A 21,860-nucleotide genomic window follows, 5' to 3' on the forward strand; every position below is an offset into this window, starting at 1 on the left:
TCAAAACAGACGTTTTAATGGCAGCACCAAGACAGGTGTCAACAAAGGTTTCAGCTCCCTGAGGAATGACTCGGATCAGAAAAACGTAACACACAAGCTGCTGTCACAGCAATAGGTCTTAAGACCAGTGTCTACGGAAGCAGAAGCAGCCACCCCCTGCCATCTCTCTAGCCTGTTCACCCCTGCAAAATCCAGTACAAACACACTTTGTCAAGGCAACAAAGGAAGCTTTGCTTACAAAATATGCTGCTCTGGGTCACAACAAGATCTGTTGATATGTTTGGGTTTCACAGAACTGAATTAAGAGATACAGGGCTGCAGACCTCTAGCGGTAAATTAATTAAATTAGACCTACAAATTGTCCTGTGTGCTGTGGTTGCAAGGCAAATGAATTATATTTTATGCTGAGAGTTAGGGTTTGTTTTGGAACACCCTATTCTTTAAAAGGGGTTTTCTGAAATAGCTTTGTTTGTCAAAGGTTTGGGCACCAAGATGTACATGCTAAGGTTGGGGAGCATTTTGCAGGGGAAGCCTAATTTTAAAAAGGTGCAGCAATTGTTCCAGCTGCTACTTCCTTTCCAAAACCACAGAGCAGCAAAATTGTTCCCTTGCAGACTGGAAAGGCCCCAGTGATATGACTGGAAGCAGAATTCGTTCATTAAAATACATATATATACCAAATTATCTAAAGACATGCGACGTCCAATCCATGCCAATCCTTTTCCTGCCCACCACACAGTCTTAACCTGGGAGGAAAAATAAACTATAGTGGTACCTCTAGTTGTGGACGGGATCCATTCCGGAGCTCCGGTTGGATCCTGAGGTTTTCGCAACCAGAGGTGCCTGTTCTGCGCATGCGCACGGTAGAGCACTTCTGCGCATGCAGCGAAACCCGGAAAAATACTTCTGGGTTTGCTGCATGCATATCCCGAAGGATACGTAACCAGAGGTGCTCGTAAGTAGAGGTACCACTGTACTGGTTTATTTGGCAACAGGACTCATGGGGCAGTTTTGCTGGAATGGCAGGGTGATGTTCCGCTCTTGTAGCTCTCTGCTTATCCGACTGCGTTGGGGAAGAAAGGCAGCAGCACGTCCATGCCATGAACTATTGGAAACCCCTACGCTTTAGATGCAGTTCACTTCGCAGAATCCCATAGAAACATGAAATTTGAACCCCGACCAACCCAAAATACTACATCTCCCAAGGGCCCCGAGAAAAGGCCATGTCAAAATGAAGTTTGCCTGCTGTTCTGTGCTGCTGATAGAGGAGCTAGAGTACTGTCACTTCAAAAAAGAAAAAAAGGCAACGTAGATCATACAAAGTCACTCATGCACTAAAGATGAAAGGCACATACCTTTGTAACCAAGACTCAAAAGAAACCTGATTTGATGTATTTCTGTGGTTTGGGGCCTTGTACTTAAGATATACTGATGTGACCTTTTTTTCTGACATGGCAAAATGGAAGCAGCCTCCAAGAATACACAGCCTCACTCAAATAGTTTGGATCCAATTCAGCAATGCATTATCGACTTGGTGTCATGCTTATATGAATCTCCAGAGGCAGATGGTTTGTGTGGCAAACAGGCCTCCTGTTGTCGTCTAAAAGCAGCAGTCGCATTCAACAGAATGGTATCCAAAAAGGTAATTCAGTCCATCTAGAAATGATGTAACTTTCCCACTGTCATCCTCAAGTCAAGTCATTCACAGAAACCATTTGGTTTTGATGCTGAAAGTTTCTCATTATTATTCGAAATACAGTTTTTAAAAAACAAATGTCTTGCTTTATATATCCAAACCATGTTTTCAAGGTAGTAAGTTCAGCAAGCTGCCGAGTTCTCTTCCCAAACACAAGTCGGGGTGTTTATCCCCACGTGTCCTGCGACAGGGACTGGCAGCTAGTCTCCAAAAATCCACAAAACGTTCACACCAGATAAGCCAAGATTGACCCGCCTGCAAAAAATAGTTGATGCATTTCATATCAAGACATGCAAGTTATACCATTCATAATTAAATAAGAAATTTAAAATGTTAAAGTCTCATTTGAAGCTGATGCATCGGGAGCAGGGTTAAGCTAAATCCCTCCATTCGATAACCACTCTATAGAAATATTGCTACTGATACACAGAAGCCAATTCTAATGTCCGTGCTTATTTGATTAACTGGGCTTCATTCTCATACTCCCACTTACCGTATGTGGCCACAGCCTAAGTCCCTCATTAGGGAGTTTCGTTCATCAAGCCTCCACCCCAATACGTGCACATGCCAGCAATAATAATAATAAATGGGGGCCACTCCAGCTCATTTTCAGTCCTTCTTACTAAATATTTCCACCTGCCATCCCTCCACACTCTATTGGCTAGTAACTGTTCTCTTCCCATTAATTTGATTTTGAATTGATTTTAGAATGAACTGATTTTAGAATGTATTTCAATTAATTGACTGTGATTTTATGTAAACTGTGCTATTTTTACTGTTGTCAGCCATTCTGAGCCCAGCTTTGGCTGGGAAGGGCGGGATATAAATAGCATTTTATTATTATTTTATTAGTATTAGTATTATTATTCCACCACTCTCCCCCTCCACCCTCAATGTGATGTGATAACCTCTCTTCTGGCAGGGAGCAGTTCACTTCTCCTTGTTTAGGGACATAGGAAGATGCCTTATGCTATTGCTGCCAGACTATTGGGTGCATATACAGTGGTACCTCGGGTTGCATATGCTTCAGGTTACAGGCTCTGCTAACCCAGAAATAGTGCTTCAGGTTAAGCTTCAGGATGAGAACAGAAATTGTGCGGCAGCAGTGGGAGGCCCCATTAGCTAAAGTGGTGCTTCAGGTTAAGAACAGTTCCAGGTTAAGAACGGACCTCTGGAACGAATTAAGTACGTAACCAGAAGTACCACTGTATCTTGGTACTGTCCACACTGACCGAGAGAAGCTATTCAGTGGACATTCCTAGCCCAGTGTTGGGTTCAGCAATATGCAGAATGCCATACCTACCCAAGCATCCCAGATTCTTTAGTCTTTATGATGTACAGGAACATTAGCAAGGTGTGGAACAAGTTGTTTCTGCCCTAAAATGAAAGACAAAAGGGGTCCGAGTGAACAGGAGGGGGGTCACGTGACAAAGACTTAGACTAAGCATGAGGGGCTGTTGCCCTCAGTATATTGTCGGATTGCAATACTGGAATCGCTTGCACCTCTGTAAGACCACTATGCACACACCTGGTTGGGTCAGCTGAGAATCTAGTGCACAATACAGCGGCTATACTTTTGGATAGCTCAGACGTGAACTGTTTTTACCCCCTGAAGCTTCCTAAGTATCCTATACATTAAATGTGAGCTCATTCCCAGGACTGTGGGCCCTTATGAAGTTAAGGCTGCACCATCCACATCCAAGACGGAGGGGTCAGCAGGTTCCCTCAGGGAAGCCCACAGGGCTGCAGAAGTAACCAAAATATATTCAGGGGGAAACTACCTCTAAAACGCCAAAAAGCTGAAAACAGACCGATGAGGCTGAAAACACACCAATGGGGACTAAACAGACTCAGCGACTGCATGCTGGTTGATAATTAGGGGAAAGAAACAGCAAATTCAGGAGGGGAGCGGGAAATGTCATGTAGCAGCTTAGAAAAGGGAATCCTGAACAGCAGTACTCCATACCACAACATTTTGTTGCAGTGATTGTCACTTATAAGGAAGGGTAACTGGCAAGCCTCGTTAATGGAGACGACCAGTACAGTGGTACCTCGGATTACATACGCTTCAGGTTACAGACTCCACTAACTCAGAAATAGTGCTTCAGGTTAAGAACACAAATCGGGCTCTGGCGGCACGGCAGCAGCAGGAGGCCCCATTAGCTAAAGTGGTGCTTCAGGTTAAGAACAATTTCAGGTTAAGAACGGACCTCCGGAACGAATAAAGTACTTAACCTGAGTTACCACTGTACTTTGCTCCCTTCTCCCAGCCACAGATGCATCACCATGCTGCGAGGAAGACAGGTGACGGCTCAACAGGTGTGTGGAGACCGATGCCACGGAAATATCCTGTACAGCAGGCGGCTCATATCCCCACCCACTGGACGCCTCCCTAGCAGTTTTGGAAGACTACCCAATTTCTTCTGCGCTGCTCCGCTGTCCTGGAGGCATCAATGGGAAAGTTGCTGCATTCCTACCTTTGGTAGACTGTAGACTTGTCGCTGGTAAATAAGTTCATAGTGGGGAGGGTTGACGCTACTCTGGTAGATGCAAAACAAGTTCTCGTTGGAGACGTCTGTGAACAACAAGTTCATATTTTGCCTTGATTAACGGAGTTATTTGGCTGATGACAAGTGGTAAAAGGTAAAGGGACCCCTGACCATTAGGTCCAGTCATGACCGATTCTGGGGTTGCGGCGCTCATCTCGCTTTATTGGCCGAGGGAGCCGGTGTACAGCTTCCGGGTCATGTGGCCAGCATGACTTAAGCTGCTTCTGGCGAACCAGAGCAGCGCACGGAAACATCGTTTATCTTCCCGCCAGAGCGGTACCTATTTATCTACTTGCACTTTGACGTGCTTTTGAACTGCTAGGTTGGCAGGAGCTGGGGCCGAGCAAGGGGAACTCACCCCGTCGCGGGGATTCGAACCGCCGACCTTCTGATCAGCAAGTCCTAGGCTCTGTGGTTTAACCCACAGAGCCACTTGATGACAAGTGGTAGAGGAGGGAAATAATATCCAGCCATTTCCCCTTCGCCCCCCCCCCCGAAACAACTCTGCAAAACCTCAGGAGCAGATGGGGGTAGGCTTTTTTGGGGGGGGGGAGAATGGCTGAAAATGACTTCTCTCCCCAGTCCACTGATGGAGGCCTTACTGTCAGCTGAGCATCACCACTGGATACAATCCTGTGTGTTTGTTTATATAAAGTAAGATAATGCTACTCAACCCATAGCTTGTGGGAGACTGCTGGATGTATCTAAAGGCCATACTCAAAAAGTTTCATGAGGCTCCAATATGCATACAGAGCTCCATGTACACAGAGGCATCCCTGCTTGTGTGGAGTTTCCTCTGTTCTCATGATCAACCATCACCAATGAGTGAGGGCAAAACACCGCCCCACCCAGTTCATAAAATGCTATAAGAGCCCCATTACCTGGCTTATCAGGCATTTGGATGAAATGTTGGGAGGTGAATGTTTTGCCATCGGGATATTTTGGATGAGGTGGTAACCTGGAGTCAAGGTATGTGCAGAACACGTGCATGATAATCTGAAGAAAGAGAAAGAAATGCATTTTCTCACCATCATTGGCAAGAAAATATCCCCAGAATAAGCCATAAATTCACTCTTCTTCTTAATACAAAACACAACCCTGTTCCCAGGCAACTGAATAAAGAATGACATGGATATGACCCTTACTAGCAAATACTTATATAGAAGCAAAAGTATACTAAGCAATCACCGTATTTTTCGCTCTATAAGACGCACCAGACCACAGGATGCACCTAGTTTTTGGAGGAGGAAAACAAGAAAAAAAATATTCTGAATCTCAGAAGCCAGAACAGCAAGAGGGATTGCTGCGCAGTGAAAGCAGCAATCCCTCTCCCTGTTCTGGCTTCTGGGATAGCTGCGCAGCCTGCATTCACTCCATAAGACGCACACACATTTCCCCTTACTTTTTAGGAGGGAAAAAGTGAGTCTTATAGAGCAAAAAATACGGTAAGTGCATCTCTCTCTCTCTCTCTCAGCTTGCCGGGATGCACTGAAGAAGGCAGAGGGAAATGAAATCCACATTCAACCAAGCTGGGACAGAGCCAAACAAACTCCATAATGTCTGCTAACGACTTACTGTGTTTGCGTCACTTCAAAACGATTTTATTCTAGTGCTTTGAGAAAGTGTAGAACTAGGTAAAAAAATTCAAAGTCAGTCCAATACAGGCAACCTAGCAATCAGCTCAGATCCAAACAGAAAAGTTCGTACAAATGTCATACATTTCATGTAACCTCGTTTAAGCACAAGAGGACTAAAATTAATGGCATATAACCCTTGCTTCCAAGTACTGCAATCTACCGTATTTTTCGCTCTATAGGACGCACCGGACAATAGGACGCACCTTGTTTTAGAGGGGGGGAAACAAGAAAAAAAAATTCTCCCCCTCTCTGCCCAGCACCCCTTCAGCGAAGCGGCAGGAGGCGCTGCGCAGAGAGGGGGAGAATTTCCCCCCTCTTGTTTTCCCCCTCTAAAACAAGGTGCCGTTTAAGGTGTGTTCAGTCGCCTTCAGGCGGCTACCTTGGAAGCCTGGAGAGCGAAAGGGGTCAGTGCCCACTGACCCCTCTCGCTCTCCAGGCTTCAGGTTCCTTTCGACCTGCTCTTTGGGGCTGGCAGGGGGAAGCCCACCACCAGCCCCAAAGAGCAGGTCGGGGAGCGGGGAAAGGCGCGCAGCGGAGAGGCTCCTGCCATAGCCCCCCGCGCGCTCTCCAGGCTAGAGAGGTGACATGCAGCTATAGAGGCTCCTGCCATAGTCGCGCGTCACCTCTCCAGCTGGGAGAGGGTCGCGGGGGGCTGCTTTAGCCGTGTGCGCACTCTCCCTGCCGGAGAGGTGGTGCGCGGCTAAAGAGGCTCCTGCCATAGTCGCGCGTCACCTCTCCAGCTGGGAGAGGGTCGCAGGGGGTTGCTTTAGCCGCGCGCGCGCTCTCCCGGCTGGAGAGGTGGGGCACGGCTAAAGAGACTTCTGCCATAGTCCCGCGTCACCTCTCCAGCTGGGAGAGCGCGCGCGCGGCTACAGCAGCTCCCCGCGACCCTCTCCCAGCTGGAGAGGTGACGCGCGACTACCGCAGGAGCCTCAAGGGCCCCGCGCTCGCTCTCCCGGCTGGAGAGGTGGCACGCAGCGGAGAGGCTCCTGCCATAGCCCCCCGCGCACTCTCCCAGCTGGAGAGGTGACACGCAGTTATAGAGGCTCCTGCCGTAGTCGTGTGCCACCTCTCCAGCTGGGAGAGGGTCGCGGGGGGCTGCTTTAGCCGCGCGCGCGCTCTCCCAGCTGGAGAGGTGACGCGCGGCTATAGAGGCTGCTGCCAAAACCGCCCGTCACCTCTCCAGCTGGGAGAGGGTCCCAGGGGGCTTGTTTAGCTAAAGAAGCCCCCCGCGACCCTCTCCCGGCTGGAGAAGTGGTGTGCGGCTAAAGAGGCTCCTGCCATAGCCGTGCGCCACCTCTCCAGCCGGGAGAGGGTCACGGGGCTATGGCTTCTTCGCTCCATAGGACGCACACACATTTCCCCTTCATTTTTGAAGGGGGAAAAGTGTGTCCTATAGAGCGAAAAATACGGTACGTTCCCATCTAATTCTTAGCACTGTTGCTGAGCCACAGAACATTAATGGAATATATTCAGGGCAGACAACACACAAGACTTACTGCAGAGTCTGTGGGCAAATCAGTATCCCATTTCCGTGCTTTGAAGTCTCCACCCCGATTCCACCGGAAAGAGCTCATGCACCCTCCTTGAGAAAGCTCTGTAGATTGGCAGAATTGTGCAGTACGTTATTTGGGGGCAGAACTGGAGGAAGGTTTAACAAAAGAGATTCCGTTCCTGGAGCTTCAGTACCATTCAATAACTGAAAGAGGCAGTTCTAAAAGAGGGCTGTTCCCTTCAACACCTGTTTGTCCAGCGTTCATCAACCTGGTGCCCTCCAGATGTTTTGAACGATGGTGCTGACGGGAGTTGTAGGAAGCCAAGTTGGCAAAAGCTGGTTTAGAATGATATACCTGAAGGAGCATCTCCACCCTCATCATTCTGCCCGGACACTGAGGTCCAGTGCCGAGGGCCTTCTGGGGGTCCCCTTGCTGCGAGAAGCCAAGTTACAGGGAACCAGGCAGAGGGCCTTCTTGGTGGTGGCACCCACCCTGTGAAATGCCCTCCCACCAGATGTGAAATAGAAAAACAACTACCAGACTTTTAGAAGACATCTGAAGGCAGCCCTGTTTAGGGAAGCTTTTAATGTTTAATAGACTATTGTATTTTAATATTCGGTTGGAAGCCTCCCAGAGTGGCTGGGGAAACCCAGCCAAATGGGTGGGGTATAAATAATAAATACATCATCATCATCATCATCATTATTATTATTATTATTATTGATTTCAGCCTGTGGAAACCTTCATCGGGATCACCATTAAGTGCTATACTGCCAATCTGTAATATTGTTGTTTGAAACTCAAGACCCTCCTTCTACTACCTTAGCAGAGGCCAAAGTGCAGAGGCCTTGCTGATGCAATAGCAGCTTGCTGAAAACCAATGCTATTTATACCTAGCGTAAAAAAGCCCCCAAATGCACACCAACACCTTGACTCTTTACCTTTGATCCTTTCAACCAAATATTCCTGGTTTGGCGTAAGGTCCAGGTATTGCACTATTGTGTTCAGTGTGGGAATGAGTGGAGCTTTAACCAGGGCTGCTTGCTTCAGACTGCTGATGCTGGCATCTGCAAAAACAAAAGGCCATGAGCCCGCCAGACAGGATAAGTCATGATAAGGGCTGCTCACTTCCTTTTATTTAATCTACAAGGTTATGTTCTGCTACCCACAAACATGCAAATTTATCTGTACAGTGTCCCAGTAGATCACAACAACCTGACCCGACTCTGCCTCTAAATATAAACAAATGTGGCGTCCAAAGGGTGTTCCCAGATATTACCAAGTGGTAAAAATAGTGGGCTATTTCCTCTACAACAGGAGATAACAGGCCACAAGTTTTATGTAAGTCAACGTACCTCCAATTTGCAACTCTGGGCACCCCATTCTCCGCATCTGAGTGCTCACGGACTCAATCTCCTGTACGAGGGGCACTAAAATTGTTTCATTGATCCACTAAATGGCAGAAAGAAAGAAAGAAAGAAAGAAAGAAAGAAAGAAAGAAAGAAAGAAAGAAAGAAAGGTAAGCTGAACTGCGTCTTGGGCTTTCAAGCCATTTCAGTTTGTCCCACACAGCAATCTGTCAGCCATCCCTCCTTAGCTTAATTTGACTATTTATCCCCCAAATCAAACAAGAAGTCACCTGTTTGATTTCAAAGGCCAGTGGCAGAACTCACGTTTCTGAATTTAGCAGTCCAGGAGTCCATGTGATCCAGAAGTTGCCTACTCATTGACACTCTTGCCCAAACCTGAATGGGAAAACAAGATGGTCTCAGTATGTCAACTCAGTCCAGTCATTGTATGATTATTATTATTTACATCCTCCTATCTTCTTGAAACATAGTAAGCAAGTTATAAAGTCGCAAGTCTTTTAAACTTTTTATTTTATCTATACCCCGCCCATTTAAAAACAAAATAAACCATCAAACAATAATAACAACCAGATCAAATACAAAAAAGTCACAATCACTTTAAAATAAACAACTTATATCAAACAAAGCAGTATCAATAGCCCATTAGAGTCTAATAGTAAACAACTATTACTGCTCCCAAATGCACGCTCCAATGCAATTTTACTCTGAATTCAGTCTTCCAGTCCCAATGGAGTTCACTATTAAGTACATGCACTTGTAGTGATTTGCCACTAACATGTACAGTGGTACCTCGGGTTACATACGCTTCAGGTTACAGACTCCGCTAACCCAGAAATAGTACTTTGCTTCAGGATGCGAACAGAAATTATGCAGCGGCGGTGCAGTGGCAGCAGCGGGAGTCCCCATTAGCTAAAGTGGTTCTTCAGGTTAAGAACAGTTTCAGGTTAAGAACGGACCTCCGGAACGAATTAAGTACTTAACCCGAGGTACCACTGTAATGACTCTAGAGCACTGGTCTTCAGCTGGTGGGTTGGGACCTGAACTAAGGTGAATAGCACTAAAGGTAAAGGGACCCCTGACCATTAGGTCCAGTCATGGCCGACTCTGGGGTTGCGGCGCTCATCTCGCTTTATTGGCCAAGGGAGCCGGCGTACAGCTTCCAGGTCATGTGGCCAGCATGACTAAGCCGCTTCTGGCAAACCAGAGCAGCGCACTGAAACGCCGTTTACCTTCCCGCCGGAGCGGTACCTATTTATCTACTTGCACTTTGACGTGCTTTTGAACTGGTAGGTTGGCAGGAGCAGGGACCGAGCAACGGGAGCTCACCCCGTCACGGGGATTCGAACTGCTGACCTTCTGATCAGCAAGTCCTAGGCTCTGTGGTTTAACCCACAGCGCCACCCGCATAGCACTAACACCATATAAATATATTGGGGGAAGTAGGGGGGTCCCCAAAAGCATGTTTGGGTTAAATGTGGGCCTGGATGTGAAAAGGTTGAAGACTGATGTTCTGGAGACGCCATTCAGAAGGAAACAGTCCCCTACTGCCCCGATGCCAATCTTCCATTTACCTCTTCAGCGACCTGCTTGGAGCTCAACTCAGCTTCATCTTTGTGGGCCGATGGGGCTTGGGACCTGCAGGCAGGTTGGTACTGGAATTTCCTGAGCATCTGGGCATAGTCTGCCATGGACCGGCTGTAGTTCCAAAAGGTTGGGCTGCTAGAAGGAGAACTGGAATCTGTGCTCCCTGTAAAAGGTAAAGGACCCCTGGACAGTTAATTCAGTCAAAGGCAACTATGGGGTTGCGGCGCTCATCTGGCTTTCAGGCTGAGGGAGCCAGCGTTTGTCCACAGACAGCTTTCTGGGTCATGTGGCCAGCATGACTAAACCTCTTCTGGTGCAATGGAACCCCGTGACAGAAACCAGACTACACAGAAATGCCGTTTTTACCTTCCTGCTGGAGCGGTACCTATTTATCTACTTGCACTGATGTGCTTTTGAACTGCTAGGTTGGCAGAAGCTGGGACAGAGCAACAGAAGCTCACTCCGTCACGGGGATTCAAACCACCAACCTTCTGATCAGCAAGCCCAAGAGGCTCAGTGGTTTAGACCACAGCGCCACCGTGTGCTCCCTGTAATTATCCAACCACAAGCATGCAAAAGAAATTATGGGAAGAAGAAGAGTTTGGATTTGATATCCCACTTTATCACTACCCAAAGGAGTCTCAAAGCAGCAAATATTCTCCTTTCCCTTCCTCCCCCACAACAAACACTCTGTGAGGTGAGTGAGGCTGAGAGACTTCAGAGAAGTGTGACTAGCCCAAGGTCACCCAGCAGCTGCATGTGGAGGAGAGGGGAAGCGAACTCAGTCCCCCAGATTACAAATCTACTGGCTACGGTAATCTACAAATCTACGGGAACTGGCTGGTAAGGCTTTCATAGCTATGGACATACACGAATACTCCATCAGGTGGGGCCAAAGACATTATTTACGTGGAGAATTGCTTACCCAGCTGAACTCTGTGCAGCTTCTCCTCCTCGCTTCGAAGGAAATTGTCCAGAGACCTGAGGTCCGTCATATAGTCTTCCTTGCCAGTAGGGGAGTTGTATACAGTTGGCGAAGAGCGATACCGTGACCTCATTCCACTGCTATCCATTGGGCCGATGCTGGTGGGGTATGGTGAAGTGCTTGGGGAAGGGCTAAAAGGGGGGACCTGGGCAAAACAAAATGGAATATACAGATAGATAGATAGATAGATAGATAGATAGATAGATAGATAGATAGATAATTTATTATGGTCGGGGACCAGCTTATAAAACACACTTGGGGTACAATCCCAAAAGGAAAACAAACAATTAAAACAATGTACAACAATAAATTTAAATTTTATAAATGCGATAAGCATATAGACACTTAAAACTTTAAGATAAACTACTGCAGAGAGCTGACCCAGAGTTACCCACGGAACAATGTTTGGGGATTTTCTTAACGAACTAGTTTGAGTCGGGAGATGGTCTGCGCCTCCAGATCTGTACACAGAATCTGGCGACCATCCGGGTCGTCTTCTGATCTTTGCCAAACAGGAAAAGGTCGAATTTTTGCTTTTCTGGGAGGTCAGCAAGCCTCACCAGTAGGGGATCAATGGTCTTACGACGTGCCTCTTCATAAAAGGGACATCTAAAGAACAAGTGCTCTGGGCTTCCTATCTCCCTGGAATATACTGGGACTCCCAACACGTGGATGAGTGATCTCTCCCCATTTATTTTCCATCAGAGAGCTGCAAAGTTGTTGTTGTTTTTTAAAAAAAGAAACATTAACTTTTGTTCATGCCTCTGGCACTTGGCCCAAAGGGGGTACAAAAGCAGGGGAAATCTGGAAAGGATTCCACCTCTGCGTTGCAACAGGATAAGCTCATGTCATCTGAGGCAGTTGAAATCAAAGCCAAGTTGGAGCAGGGAAGGGGCCCTGAGTGCTCACTGGAAGGACAGATCCTGAAGCTGAGGCTCCAAGACTTTGGCCACCTCATGAGAAGAGAAGACTCCCTGGAAAAGACCCAGATGTTGGGAAAGATGGAGGGCACAAGGAGAAGGGGACAACAGAGGACGAGATGGTGGGACAGTGTTATCGAAGCTACAAAGATGAGTTTGACCAAACTGCGGGAGGCAGTGGAAGACAGGAGTGCCTGGTGTGCTCTGGTCCAGGGGATCACGAAGAGTCGGACACGACTAAACAACAACAAAAGTATTATAGGAGAAGAGACTATTGAGAAAGCTCTGTACCTTGCTATAGCAGCTGCCTGGGGAGTAGCTCATAGCAGCACTGTAAGAACCAGAGCTGCTACCCGACAGAGCCTGGAGCTGAGGGCTGTAGCCGGACATGCAGCTGGAGGCAAATTTTGGGCTGGCACTAGGCGAGCGGGACGGGCTGTAACTCAGCACACTCTGCCCCTGGATGGGAGGAGAAGGCGTCAAAGGAGGAGTTTTCTTTGGCGTCAGCTCACGGGGTGGAGTAGTCTGGACAGCTGAAATTGAAATTTTTAAATATATTTTTAAGCTTTAGAAAGTTTCTGCACCTTTACACAGCCCAACAGGAAAACAACAAGAATCCCCCGACAGCATATGAATCAATCTGGCTAACCTGATTCAAAAATACACACTCACACCCCGCTCACACACAAATACAATTCTCACTACAGCCAACCAAAGACAACCAATCACACCCTAAGCCATACCCAACCTCTCTCACCACCAAGGAAATACAACAAGTGAACAGTAAGAGAACCCATACAAGTAACCCTGACACAACCCCTCACACAAAGTAGAATAGAAGCATAACCATACCACACCACTCGCCCCTTTCTTTTTCATCTTCCTAATTATTTAAACCAATTCATAAACCAAGAACTTATACACTCACCATTAATAATGAAATATACGGTATGTTGTAGATATTTTTCCACATTTATTATGCTATTTTTGTTATATACAAATAACATGAGAAAACTTGTTATGTTTATTGGTAAAACATTATTCTTATTTATAAAACCTAATAAAAAAAGAAAAGAAAGAAAGCTTCTGCACATCCCACAGGATCGTATATATATGTCAAGGAACTCAGCCATTTTATTTGCTTTTTAAATTTTCTGCTCTTCGTGGTGTGCATTGCAGAGAAAGCTTGGCGGGCGACAACAGGCTCCTGGCGGCACACCAAGCACAGCTACATGTAAGATCAGGTAAAAAGGTAAAGGGACCCCTGACCATTAGGTCAAGTCGTGGCCGACTCTGGGGTTGCGGCACTCATCTTGCTTTACTGGCCAAGGGAGCCGGCATACAGTTTCCCGGTCATGTGGCCAGCATGACTGAGCCGCTTCTGGAGAACCAGAGCAGTGCACGGAAACGCCGTTTACCTTCCCGCTGGAGCGGTACCTATTTATCTCCTTGCACTTTGACGTGCTTTCGAACTGCTAGGTTGGCAGGAGCAGGGACCGAGCAACGGGAGCTCACCCCGGTGCGGGGATTCGAACCGACAACCTTCTGATCGGCAAGTTCTAGGCTCTGTGGTTTAACCCACAGCGCCACCCACATCCCATGAAATCAGGTACTCCCACCCTATTGCCTTCCCCTTGCCCTCCTCAACAAGATGATCTGTCAAATACATGACTCTCCCCATAGAAAATATCAACTACACACCACTTCCATTGTGTCAGTATTTGCACGGGTGCTCCAAATGTTTTGAATAAGTTACTTGAATTGCAGAGTTGTTTTTAAATCTGCATTCCTACCTGCATTCTGCAACCCCAGGAGGGTCTGCTGTCCAGGACTCATCACCAAGCTGGTTGGGGCCATAGTATATTTAAAATACCTCCAGAAGTCAAATAAGGCATTAAGGCTGAACAAAGACGCAAATGCAAGTTCTAAAACAAAACAGAAGATTACAATGAGAGTTTGTGAACGGCATGAGACTGGTCACAATTTACACAGCCAGCCACTCATCTATCGCACGAAAGATGCTGGTTTCACCAGGTAATCGGGATTATCAAAATATTTGAACAATCAAGAAATTCAGTATGAAAAGTTTCGGTCTGTAGCAGAAAAGGTACATGGAAATTCCAATCTCACTGAATTTATGCAGTTGCCTGGCAACCAGAGCAGTCAAGGGCAATTAATACTTTATAATTTGTCACATATATATGCACTTAGCAACTCACAGAAATGGTCTAACCAGAGTTAGCACCAGTCACAGATGATGGCACTTGTAATGCTGAACTATTTTTAAGGGAACAAATGGGAAGAAATTTGCACCACCGAGGTGGGGTGGCGGGGAGAGGCTGGAGAGAGGAGAGGTGCAGCCCTGAAGCTAACTCCTGAAACACAGACCAGAGATTGCAGGAAGCTAGTGTTGTGGTCTGCACCTGAACATGTTTACTCAACATGGATAGAACCTAGACAGAGGGATAAGCAAGCATGGGGACAGCAAGGTGGCTTTAAACCCTACAATACGTCCATCTTTAAATATCTGCAGGGATGTCAAATGGAGCAAGCTTTTCCACTGCTCCAGAGAGGAGGACTCAAACCAAGTGGACTCAAAACTACAAGAAAGTTGTAGTTCGGCTAAACATTAGGAAAAACTTCCAGACGGTAAAAGCTGTTCAACAGTGGAATGGACTCCCTCGGAAGGTGGGGGGACTCTCCCTTATGAGGTTTTCAAACAGAGGCTGGATGACCATCTGCCAGGGATTCTTTAGCTGTGATGACAACACTGCAGAGAGTTGGGCTAGATGACCCTTGTGGGGCCCTTCAAACTCTACAATTCTATGAAAAAACGAAACCCAGAGAATCACCTCCTCACTTACTTTTTCTCTCCCTAAAGGCATAAATGCAGAGATATCCCCAGTCCATTCAACCAACTTCTACATTTTTCTGGAGTTTCAAAGTACTTACCAACATACCATAGTAACCAGCACGAAATGTTATAATAGGAACTGATTAGTTTTCCAGACCTGGGGGGGCGGGAAGAGGGAGACAAAGGTCATTCATAGCCCCCACAGCATGGAAGCACCAACTACTTTTCAGTGATTCACAATAAATAGCTCACTCCCCGTGATGAAGATACAATGGAGAGACAACAAGTTCCCCCAGGATGAACTTTATGGCTGGATTTCCAGCACCTCACAGTGAGCTCCCCGATTCTCTCCTCCAAATCTGAGCTATGAGAGATTTGTGTCTTCCACCCAACAGTCATCTGCCAAAGCAGAGCAGACACATTTACTCATTAATAACCCCTTTAAAATTTAATAGCATTTTAGAGCGTCAGAAAGCACTTCCACGAACATTCTCTCTGTCATTTTTAAAACAGCCAAATACAACAGCTCAATATCACCATCCCCTGTGTGGCTGACACCAAGAGAAAGAGACTTGAAATCCTTTATGAATTCATGGGATGATGAATGATGAATTCATGGGAGAAGCGGTGAACATTTATCTCACTGATGACTATGGGCCACAAGAAACCATCAGCAAGGTTGCAGAATGAAGTTGGGGTGTTTGCCTCTCTTACATTTCAGTATAAATCATGCCAGCCATGGACAAGTTCAGAAGTCCCCATGCCAAGACAACTTTCTTTGCTTCAGTTTCTTTCCTCATCTCGATGGTCCTGTCAATGAGGGAAGCAGCTGGACCTTGTTCCCCCTTCATCGTCTGGAAAGAGCAGAGGGACAGTTAGTTACCGTATTTTTCGTCCTATAGGGCGCACCGGCCCATAGGACGCACCTCGTTTTTTGGGGGGATAATGAATTAAAAAAATTATTTTCCCCCCCTCCGCCCTGGCTGCCGCCCCAAGCCTTGCGCTCACCTACCCGAAGCACGGGGCACCCTCCGAAGGGCTCCCCGTGCTTCGGGCGACAGGCTGCCGCCCCAAGCCTCCCGTACCCGGCGGTACCTCCTGCCGGGCGCGCAAGGCTTGCAGACACTCGCCCAAAGCACGGGGAGCCCTCCTCTTGGCAGGGAGTTCCACAGCCGCCCTCTCCCGCGTCCCCACTGAACGTGTCTGGGAGGGTGGCAGGATTGGGACCAGGGCCTCCCCTGGGCAGATTCCCATGAGGGGAACACGGTCCCTCAGGCAGCCTATGCCTTATTAGCCCAAGCTGCCTCATAATGCCAGAGGGCCAGCTGGGCGCACACTTCCTGGTCCAGCTACAAGGAGGTGCCAGGGACTGATCCTGACACGGGCTGCGACCCGGGCAGTGAGAAATGGGGCGCCCCACGCGCTCCCCCCTGGGGCAGGGGCACCCTGAGGCCCTCCAGGCGCTGCTGGACTACAACTCCCATCATGCCTAGCTACTGGCCGTGCTGGCTGAGGCTCATGGGAGTTGGAGTCCGGCAGCCTCTAGGGCCCCAGGGTTCACCGTTCCCGCCTCTGGGGGCCAACGGTAAACGGGGCCCCAGGGAGCGCATGCGCACCACTCACTCACCCCCAATTCAAAGGCAGACCGACCCTCTCAACTTCCCCGCGCTCGTTTCCCCTCACTTACCCCGGCGGCTCCTCGCGCGGCTTCGTTTTTAAAGCGCGCGTGCGCAGCGGGGCCTGCTCCTTTTTTAAAAAAAAAACCCCAACCCTCTGACGACAGCAGAAGGGGATTGGCTCGTACCGATTGGAGGCGGGAGAAGACGGCGGAGGCGGGAGCTGTCGCTGGGGCGACGGAAGGGTGAAGGCGACGGTTGGCGGTTGCTCTCGCGCTCGGCTCCGATTGGGTCGCATCTGTTTCCCTCCTCGCCCCCATCTCGTCACGACGTGGCCCCTCCCCTCCCTCTATGAAGCCGGCCGGTCGCTTTCAAGTTTTGGCGGGAGAAACAGCTGAGGCGGAGCAAAGTTCTCTCTAGACGCCTCTCATTGTATTATTATTACTTAAAAAAAAATCTTTATTAATTTAAATTACACACATATACGAAGAATTTACAAAGAATTTAAAAACCTCATGCTACAAAAAGAAAATTAAAGTAAAAAGAATTAAGGAAAAAGAGAAGAAAATACAGAAAAAAGAAAGAAGAAAAAGCAGATTTACGTGCATAAAAAAATCTTCATCTTCCTAGTTAATACTTAAATAAACACTTAAATAAAAAAGACCTCTGACAAAACGAGTCTTCCAATCATTCTCATTGTACTGTCGTTTTTTTCGCAGTTTTGTATTCTTTAATATTGTTCCCGTCTACTCCACAAACAGTATTTTTGGGGTTTACAAGTTTCACTCAAGTTTTGCTAATATGGTGTGGTTGGTACAATTTGATCTTATAGAATCCTTAAAATATTCTCCATTCTCCAAATATTTTCTGGTTCAATGCTCCTCTAACTCTTCCCGTCAGTTTTGCTAGTTGTAAATATTCCATCACGTATTTATACAGCGCTTCTTTCCCTGATAAGGACCCAAGGCGGCTTACGGATAAAAATGGAAACAGCTGAAATAATCCTTTAAAAAAAATGAAGCACTTTTGGTCATCTTAGTGTTCAGAAAGACATTAGAAAACAAAAAGGAGCTGAATGGGAAACAATGTCTACAGAGGTGGAAGAGACTAAACAAGAAAAAGAGAAAGTAACCTTGGGAAGCAACAACCAAAAGCTGACATCTGTGGAACACAAGCAAGGAGACTCTGGGAACATATCTACCACAAGTCTGCGAAAGACGCAGAAGAAGAAGGAGGAGGTTCTGGGACAATATGGAATACAGGAACTTAAAATAAAGAAATATGATTGGGGCCTCCGTTTGGACTTTGACTTTGAGGATACAGGCTTTGTGGAAATACTCCAGCAGTTGCTTTCAAATCTCCTTGTGGGAAGAGAATATGTTTTGATGGTGAAAGATCCTTTTCCAGACTCGACGACTGACATAAAGGACAACCAGCGAGACCGGCGGAGAGGGACTGAAAGGGACTTGAAAGCCTCGGACGTGAGGAACCCAGGCTAAGAATTGTTATTTTGGACATGTATTGGGGAAGGGACGAAAACCGGGGATGGGAGGGAGGGAAGAGGAGATTCTTAAAAACTCTTAAGACTTTCATGTTTGGTTAATATGACTTTTATTCAAGACAAAATGAAAAATCGATGGAAGAGAACTTAAGTCCAACTTAGGAAAATCAAATTTTTTTTTTTTATTAGAAAAGAGGCAACAAAATGAATAAGATGGTTAAGAGGAGAAATACCAACTTGCTGATATAATCTTGGGAATTGGGATGCACGAGGGGGGGGGTGGGGGGAAGTCAGGGAACAAGGTTATGAGAAGAGGATCTGCTGAATTTATACATGTTTGTGTCTTGTGTTATTGTTGTGTTTGTATTGTCTTTATAAAAGCGGAAAACCCAATAAAAATTTTATAAAAAAAAAAAAAGAAAACAAAAAGGAGCAACTCCTAGCAGTGCTTGATTTGCAAGACAGAACAGAACTACTTTATAATATTCAGAGAGTTTAAAACAAGGCAGCTCCGTCGGAACACGAAGCATTCCCAAAATATGATTATAAACACGCCTCTTGCTCTCCTTTTGAAAAGATACCTATCCTTATTCTGAAAATAAAAATAAAACCATTTTGATACAGTACTATACCATGCTACACTGAAATGCTTAAATGTTTCTTTTTTTATAAGATATTTATTAAGATTTTTTAAAGTATAACAACAACAAAAATATAAACAAAAAAAAAAAACAAAAATACAAAATAAAAATAGTTAAAAAACACACAGATTTTCCATTACTTAATTTCCTTTAGCTTGTTTCCCGGACCTCCTCATACCTCCCTTTTTTGTATTCCACTTCCATCTGTTGAATCAGCAAATCCTTACCCTCTTTAATTATCCTAATCTTGATCTTAAAAATAATAGCATTAAATTTTTACCTATTTATAACCCTTTTTTCATATTCCCTTAAAGCATTACAGCTGGAAACCACTTAATTTCTATCCAACATCATTCTAACATTCATTAATTTTACAATATTTCTGTAAGTAATCTTTAAATTTCTTCCAATCTTCTTCCACCAACCCTTCTCCCTGGTCTCGAATTCTGCCAGTCATTTCTGCTAGTTCCATATAGTCCATCAGCTTCATCTGCCATTCTTCCAAAGTGGGTAAATCTTGTGTCTTCCAATACTTTGCAATGAGCATTCTTGCTGCTGTTGTAGCATACATAAAAAAAGTTCTGTCCTTCTTTGGCACCAATTGGCCGACAATGCCCAATGTTTCTTTTGATTGTCCTCGAATCTTGCCATCCACTACTGCCACCCCAGGGTGGTGCTCCACTCCCTTGGAGAACCACTGGTCTAGGATGTTCTGGAAATCAACAGAGACCTTTGAATATTGGCTTTTTTCCCCTAAAAAATGTTTAGGGGTACAATACAGTGGCTGCTCAGGTTGTGAACGTGATCCGTGCGGGAGGCGCGTTCGCAACCCGCAGCGTTCAGAACCCGCAACGCGGTGTCTGCGCACGCGCGGGTCACAATTCGGCGCTTCAGCACATGTGCAATTTAGTGCCTCTGCGCATGCGCAAGCGCTGAAACCCGGAAGTAACCAGTTCCGGTACTTCCAGCTTCGGCGTGGTGCGCAACCCAAAAACTCGCACCCTGAAGCTTCTGTAACACGGGTATGACTGTACTCTCATTTTCCTACTCATATTGAAATACCTCAATGAGGCCAAACTTAGATTCACAAAAGGTTTAGGGGTACGCGTACCCCTGTGTCCCCACAGAAAAAAAAGCACGGCCTTTGAGTGGTTTCATGTGGGAGCCTGGGGGCGACAAGTGCTCTGGCGCTTTCTTTTCCTGTAGCTTGGTGGTTTTCAACCAGTGTGGCGTGGCACCCTGGGGTGCCTCAAAGGATGGTCAGGGGTCCCACACTGGCCTCTGCCCCTCTTTCCTTCCCTCCCTCCTCTGATGCCCTCTCGCGTCTCTGCCTCCCAAAGGCTTGTACAGTGGACACTCGGGTTGCGAACATGTTCCGTGCGGGATGCACGTTCGCAACCCGCAGCGTCCACAACCCGCACCTGCGCACGTGCAGGTTGCGATTCGGCGCTTCTGCGCATGCACAAAGCACGGTTTAGCACTTCTGTGCATGCGCTGCCGCCTAAACCTGGAAGTAACCCGTTCCGGTACTTCTGGGTTTCGCCGGCCCACAACTCGAAAAAACGCAACCTGAAGCATCTGTAACTCGAGGTATGACTGTACGGCTGTTTATTGCAGCAGCCCTAGCTACAAGATCCACAGGCGAATGGTGCCTCTGGGGGGCACCTCTCTTTGCGGCAGGGTAGGGGGCAGCTCAGCAATCAGGGACGGACGGCTGCCCAGAGGACCCCCAAGGAGTGGGGAGAGGAGAGGAGGCAGAGGGAACACTCCACAAGGGTGGGTGTTCGGAAAAGGGTGAGGGGCTGCCGGCTCTGCAAGCAAGGGGTGAGATTACTGGGGTCCTGAGCGCCCCCAGGGGTGCCGCAGAAAGAAGGTAGTTGATCAAGGGAGCCATGAACTCAAAAAAGTTGAAAGCCTATGCCGTAAGGTGATTATTAGTGGTTACCAGTCTGCTTTGTGCAGTGCTTCTCATTTATTTTACTTATACTGTATATAGTGGTACCTCTGGTTGCGAACGGGATCTGTTCTGGAGGCCCGTTCGCAACATGAAAAGAGCGCATCATCAAAACCCCTCATATGACATGTTCCAGAATCACCTGTGTTGTGCTGCTGTTTTGCTATTCATTGCTATTTGTTGTATATTGCCCTCTGAATATCTTCAGAAACTGCCCTGGGAATGCAAATGGCGTTGAAGGGGGAGGCAGACCTGTGGCCCCCAGATGTTGCAGAATCATAGCATCACAGAATTGTAGAGCTGGACTGGACTGTAGATCCTCTAGCCAAACCCCCTGAAAATGCAGGAATCTTGTAGCAGCTCCCATCATTCTTTTTATTATTATTATTAATAACCAATTTCAGTGTAACAATTTGTCAATCCTCATAATCAGTTACATTATTCCCCCCCCCCTTTATTCCACCCCAACCCTCCCCCCCGGACTTCCCTCAGCTCCCCTCCCTGATTTTTTCCCCATATCTTGTTCTCTGCATGTTATAAAATTGCACATATCATTGCTTTTTCTATCACATGTTCAACTAATAAATTTGTGAATGTTTATTCAAAACCTGCCAAAGAGCCCAGTTCATTTTGTTGTCTTTTTAGATAGTTTGTAAAAAGTTCCCATTCTTCCTTGAAGTCACAGTTGTGCTTTTCACGCAGTTTGTATATCAATTTGGCCAGTTATGCATAACTCATCAATTTTTCTTGCCGCTGTTCTTTCGTTGAAGTTTCCTCGTTCTTCCATCCTTGTGCTAACAAGACTCTTGCCGCTGTTGCAAAATACATAAAAAAGTTCTTTATTTTTCTTGGCAGGTCTTGTCTTACAATCCCTAGCAAAAATGCTTCTGGTTTTTTTTTTACATATGTCAATTTAAACATTTATTTCAATTCATTATATATTATTTTCGAATTTTAAAAAACTTCTCTACATTCCCACCACATATGGTAAAAAGGTTCCCATCACTCTTAACAGCGTGCCATGCTGGGACTTGCGGGCTCAACAACATCTGAAGAG

At 46.6% G+C, this 21,860-nt stretch overlaps 1 protein-coding gene across 1 annotated transcript; it reads right to left on the reverse strand.

Moving 5' to 3' along the window:
* TMEM209 (transmembrane protein 209) lies at positions 1–16,863 on the reverse strand. Its single transcript, XM_081210176.1, has 15 exons — positions 16,779–16,863; positions 15,806–15,945; positions 15,190–15,248; positions 14,031–14,162; positions 12,529–12,770; positions 11,258–11,462; positions 10,320–10,495; positions 9,052–9,123; positions 8,734–8,830; positions 8,320–8,445; positions 7,382–7,479; positions 5,127–5,241; positions 4,174–4,271; positions 3,000–3,073; positions 1–1,951 (listed from the first exon to the last, which is right to left on the reverse strand). The coding sequence occupies exons 2-15, from the start codon at positions 15,940–15,942 to the stop codon at positions 1,897–1,899; spliced, it is 1,686 nt and encodes a 561-aa protein (XP_081066302.1). The 5' UTR covers positions 15,943–15,945; positions 16,779–16,863; the 3' UTR covers positions 1–1,896.
* Between the last annotated feature and the right edge of the window lie 4,997 nt (positions 16,864–21,860).

This window comes from Podarcis bocagei (assembly GCF_964188305.1).
Source record: "Podarcis bocagei genome assembly, chromosome: 10".
NCBI lineage: Eukaryota > Metazoa > Chordata > Lepidosauria > Squamata > Lacertidae > Podarcis > Podarcis bocagei.